Below are 6,000 nucleotides of genomic sequence, written 5' to 3'. Positions count from 1 at the left end.
AGGACACTCTTGGTGGTACATGTGTGACGCCATCTACACCTCCTAGTTTCGTGGTGTATGCAGTGATAAGAGGCGAGCTAGACTGGTCTTTTTTCTAGACTATCTTGAACTCTGCTTGCTAGGATTTGTTTGGGTCTGGAGTCTCAAGGAAACGCGTTATCGGAAGCGCGTCGCGATCCCTCGCATCACAGGAGCGGCGGTGAGGCAGTAGCTTCAGCAGCGCGCGCGACACACACACACACACACACACACAGTGCGGGAGCGCGGAATGCTCAGCGACTGACCACCACACGCTGTTTGTCTTTATTTTACATTTTCTTTGGCGGCGACAGAGCAAAAGAAACTGAGGACATCATCCTCAGTGGATATCTGAGATGGCGGGTTCAAGCACGCTCGATTTGTTTGTGGGAATTGCTCTAGTTTTACACACTTTGGGAAGTGTTTTCCAGATCACCCGAGGAGAATTAACGGCGGAAGGTGAGTGCTCGTGGACTCGAGTATAATCTTCATTTATGACAGGAGTTTGTTATGGCTATAGGGATGTGGAATCAGGTATTCACGCCATGACCTAAAGCGATAAGTTGCGTATGTCTGTTTTTCTCATGTGGCAGACAGACTATAACTTTGTTATATAGGACTTTTAAACAATGGCATTATGAGAAAACAGAATGCATTTTCATCAAAATGAAAATGATACGTGTGCATCTTATCTAAAAGCGTATAATGAGCTGTGCATATTCTTTTCTTTTCATAGCCTACTCATTGGCACTTTTAGTTTTTCTAAATATTTGGTGGGTGCTATATTGATTCTTTTTTTAATGTATAGGCTATATCATATATAATAATCGCGATGCATTATAATGAATAAGCCTATATGGGGGTTGAGCATGTGCTTTTGCTGTGCTGTTGTGATGTGCTGTTTTTATGCTACAGGCGATGTTTATCAGCAGCTGTTTTCAAGCGGTAGCCTGTGTGAATTCGCTTCTTGCAGAAAGAATATGAGTGGGAAAATCTTTCAGTTTCTGTTAAGTGGAGCGGGATTGTTTTCGTTGACATATAACCTGTTCATCACTAGAAAAGCTATACGGTTTCTCGCCTTCTTCTGTGTCGTTTTACACTGCGCAAGGTTATTTAAAACATGAGACACATGAGGATTCGACAGACTGTAGCCGAAACTGTTATTCTTGTACACATTTAAGAGGAAAGTAGATTGCAGTAATTTACTCTTCCTCAAGTCATAAATTCCAAGGTGTTTCCATGTTCCGACTTATCCGTCTTGAGCTGCTGCCTTTGTCCTTGTCTCGTAGATGCGCATTCTCGAATGTAGTTTATATATAACCAATATTGAACGGATAAAAAGATATGCTGTACTGAATATAGGCACGATTTTTAGAACAACAGCAAAATCAGCTGGTATGATATCGCTATACAACCTTTACACTTAATAAAAAGGTAATGCCGGGTAAATTTACTTTACAGTTCGTTTATTTTTGTCTATGCGAATTTGTTCCAAACGAAACCAAAACATTTGACGTGTCTGTGAGTAGGTAGGCTATTAGTGGAGCTGCAGCAAATTCCTCTTCACTTTCAAAGGATTGTTATCACTCCGCTCCGGCTCCACTCCAGGTTTTTCATTTCCGCTAAGAGAAACAATAATAGTGCAGACGCTTGAACCTTGTTTTTGTTGTGGATGGTAATTCATAATTTTGCTAATTTACTTTTTTTTTTTTTTTAATCTAAATTAGCATTTCTGTAATATCAAGGTGCTTTGTACAAATGAACTTTTAGACAACAAATGTTAAAGTCACCACAAAATTGACAATTCATAAATCCACACCTCCAAAAATCTGTCATTCACACATGATCGCAGTAATTAGAAATCGACAACAATCCAGTCCTGCCCTAAAAAATGTTCTTGTTCGAGAATCCATTCCTCCTGGATACACCTCACAGTAGGGGAGATGGTCTCAATTTCTTTTTCATCCTGCCTTTAATCACTCGCATTGCATGTATTGCTTTTTTACAATGTTTTTGCTAAATACTAACCTTAAATAAGTGATATAAATGCAATTCATATAAAAATAAATGTCACTTAATTGTAATATAAAAATAAAATATTCTTGAATGCATGTGTCAAAATAGTTAATGCTCAGATTGTAAGTAGGGGTTTTCCAAGTGCACTAGAAGGCAGCATGATATCAGCACTCATGCCTCTTGGCCAATCAAATTGGAACTAACTGCTGTGTAAATGGTGTTACACCATAGAGAAGAGGTTTAATGTTCTTGTTTTCAAGTATTCAAAATTCAGAAACAGAACTCTGTAACCTAGTTTGTAACCTACTTTACATGCCTTGACAGGATGGGAACTACATGTGAGTTTTGGACAAAAAAAAAACAAAAAACCTTACAGTCTAATGTCTCTCACATGTGTACCTTGAGTGTTGTGGTTGTGTATGTGTGTGTTTTGTATAATAACGATCTCTCATTTCTATTGATGGAGAAAAACAACAAAGTAGGCCAAGAGTACAACATTACATAATCTTATATGTGAATCAGCCTTGTGTAGCTTGTGATAACCATTACTTTCCTGCCCCAGACAGATAGATCCTGAGGCTGAGTGAATGGTAAACGTGTTCAGACACTTCTAAATGCCAAAACACACAGTTGAGTTCAAGTTGGTTGATAAAAACAGAGTCAACCCTCACAAAGACTTTCAGTTTTTTTCCCTAATACTTGAAAGCTATTATAGACAGTGGCGGCTTGTCAGGGGAGGCAAGGGAGGCCCTGCCTACCCAAAGTTGTGAAGTACGATTTAATGTTAATAAAATTCATCAAGCTTAAATTACGTGATATTAGTTTGAACTGCTACCGCTGATGTAACTATGGAGAGTAGATATATTGAATATATGATCGCAAACAAATTTACTAAACTACCATTCAAACAACAGCTACAAATTAAAAATGAAGGAAGACCCCATGCCTAAGTTGGATATAGGCTACAGCAATCAGCTTCACTAAACAGCCAAACATGCTCTTTTAACACGAACATTTAAAAAGACAGAAGAATGGATTTTGCCTTAAGTGATAGGCTAGGTGAGTGAACTTATATTTATATTGTCTTGATGTCTGTGTCGTTTTCTATAAATATTTAGGTAGATAAGTGACCAAAAAAGCCATTTTAAAGCAGTTAAAAAATCAGACCGCTAAAATTTTGTGTGCCGCCGCCTCTATTTTAAAACCAACCAGCCGCCACTGATTATAGGTAAATTGAGCATATACCTTCCACCAGAACACTACTTTTTGGGTTAAGAAACAGTTGTTTTAAGGGGTCAAGGGACTGTTGCTGTCTCTTTTGGCAAAAAGTGAAGAAAGTCCTTTACTTAACAAGCATGGTTTTGAATTATAGTTATTAATATTTATTAAAAGTAGTATATCGCCCATCTGCTTTAGATGGTTTAGGAGAAACAGCTCTGAAACTGCACAGAGGGAGTCTCTGAGAAAAGAAGAGATGGTGAGAATGCAGGGCCCCCACAAGTCTTAAGTAGTTCATCCAAAGGGTTGGGTTTAGGTTTGTATTCAGTCTGTCTCTGTCACCCCCTCCCTTTGGCTCCTCTCCTTTTCTCTCTCTCCGTCCTCAATTTCTTCTTAGGGGTTATACTTTTTACCATAGCATTTTTTTCTCATTAGTGAGCATGACAGTCACTCCTTGCAATATTTGAATCTGTGCTGAGATCTCATTTAAAAATCCATGTAAGGTTCAAGTCTGAAGTCTGAGTGTCTGTTTCTTGTAGGAAATCTGTTAGCTTCTTGAATTGCAATGCACTACTGGAGATTTTTTTTTACCATTTGCAAAGGTCAAATTCTCACTGTGAAGTCTCACAGGGAGTGATTTAGTTATGATATCTTATCATAACATTGAATCCGTGGGCTGTAGACCACCCCAGAGCTTGGGTCATGCCTTTGGCCCTGGATTATCAATCTTTTATACCATGGCAACAATATAAAGCTATATCTTGGCAGCTCAGACCCATCACATTGAGCATCTTATGTCTGCTTGTACCCTGTAATGGTTTTTCTCTTACTTGTACTGTACCTTCACAGGCAGGTAGCTTCATCTCTTCATATGCTCGAGTTTTAGTGATGTGCATCTCTTGTACACATAAAGTGTCTGTCTCTCGACTCGTGGCCCAGATAAAGCATTATTTATAGAGTGCGCTGGCCATCTGCAGTGCTGTGTCAGGAAAGACTTTATTAATAGGAGTGAAGAGCTGGGTGTGTTTCTCTTGCTACCAATACAACAAAATTAATAGTTTGTTGCTAAATTTGGTGGAGCGAAGTGAGCGAAGGTGGAATCTCCCATTTGCGGACTAGCTTTTTATACATAAACTAGTGCTTGCAGTAAAAGCTATTCAAAACATTCAGTTTAGATTCTATTATGAATACATGCACACTGAAATGTACAATGGCATTCATGTTCACACATAAACTTGAATAGTTTAATTAGCGATGACAGTTTTTAAGAGATTTATTACATCTGATCACAAACCGCATGAGAGAATCACATTTAGTGATTGTTGCAGTTTTCTGATCTCTTTTTCTGCCCACTTCTCAATTGAAAGTTAACATGCCAGCATGTCTGATTCTCACAAGTCAAGCATTAAAGAATTTCGCAAATCTTTGTAAAGGTGTTCGAGCGACTATACAGTATAAATCAGGTTCAGCTAGTATCACACTCTCGCTGTGATCCCATTGCATCGCTTCATAGGCTAAAGTGTTGCCAGTAGTTCATGTCATTTTTGACTAGGCTATATTTCCAGACGTCCATTTATTTTGGTGTCCACTGAGACTAGATTGGATTGTTTACTGGACATGTACTGGCTATGAAAATGTTCATTTTAACTATACATTAAACTTTTTCCTTGAAAGGTCCTGTTATTAATTTATTCCTGCCATCCTGGAAGAATAAAGTAAGAATTTGAGAATTTATAAAATAAAATTTATAAAAAAGTGTTTACTTTAAGAGTTGTCCTTTAGTAACAGATAGTTGTGGTTGGTCCATCTGGACGTCATTAGAATTGGACATCCTTCCTGCATATTTTCCATCCCTCTCTCCTTTTCTGTAAATCTTCTGCCTAACAAGACTGTCTGCAGCTTCATTCTCACAAACCTGAGCCTGTTTGGATGAGCCAGTGGGTGTGACTGATACTCTGATACGTGCGTGTATGAGACATTGAGATGATGGAAGACAGCGTGAGCTCATGGGGTATTTTTCATTTTTCATTTTCCTTAACTTGTCTAAGTTGAATATGAAACCCTCTCTGTCTCACACACAAACACACACACATTAGGCCTCCTGGCATCAAGATAACTGACCATAGCACTGATGCACAGCCTGTTTCTAATACACAGCCTGGTTCTAAGTTCATCATCCATCATAATGCCAAAAGCAACAGTCTCCCACACACACAAACTCATACACACACAAAAACGAGCCCTGCAGATGCAGCTAGTGGAACTTCCATTGACCTTCATGTCTCTCAGGAGTGACTGCTGTAGGGGGAGAAGGCCGTTTGAAGGAAGATTCTTTGAGCAAAGAAAGAGAGTCCAAAAAAACTGAAAGCAGCACTAAATAGTATATATATAAGTATAAATATAAGTCAGATATATATGAGAATGTGAAATGAATAGATGTTGGGCAAGACAGTCATTTGGAATGAATGAGTTTGTTTGAATGCTAGGCTCTGCAATTTCCCTTCCCTTCTTTCAGCATGGCGGATAAGTGAATGGATAGCTTGAGTTAGGCTTTATTCATCCTTGAATGAGTTCCCAAGAAAGGATGAAAAGAGCTATGAAGAAAAGGATAGAGGGGGTCCTTCTGGGTAGCTTGCAGCGCCTGACTGTTGTTCCCAGACGCACCACCATGTGTACATTAACAAAAACTAATATTACACTTTATGAATGAACAATCACGCTCCAAGTGTTATGAAGTTGTTCAGTTAC

At 38.7% G+C, this 6,000-nt stretch overlaps 1 protein-coding gene across 1 annotated transcript in view; it reads left to right on the top strand.

Annotated features, from left to right (window-relative positions):
- Nucleotides 1-6,000, top strand: part of plxdc2b (plexin domain containing 2b) — a 58,184-nt gene continuing 52,184 nt past the window's right edge. Inside the window, exon 1 of the mRNA XM_079867066.1 lies at nt 1-477. Coding sequence (XP_079723192.1) covers nt 375-477 — 103 coding nt within the window. The 5' untranslated portion in view covers nt 1-374. The remainder of the gene's footprint in view (nt 478-6,000) is intronic.

The sequence above is a fragment of the Squalius cephalus genome (assembly GCF_949319135.1).
Source record: "Squalius cephalus genome assembly, chromosome: 3".
Lineage (NCBI taxonomy): Eukaryota > Metazoa > Chordata > Actinopteri > Cypriniformes > Leuciscidae > Squalius > Squalius cephalus.
Note: the sequence above shows the minus strand (reverse complement) of the source record. Positions and strands in the feature narration are given on the sequence as shown.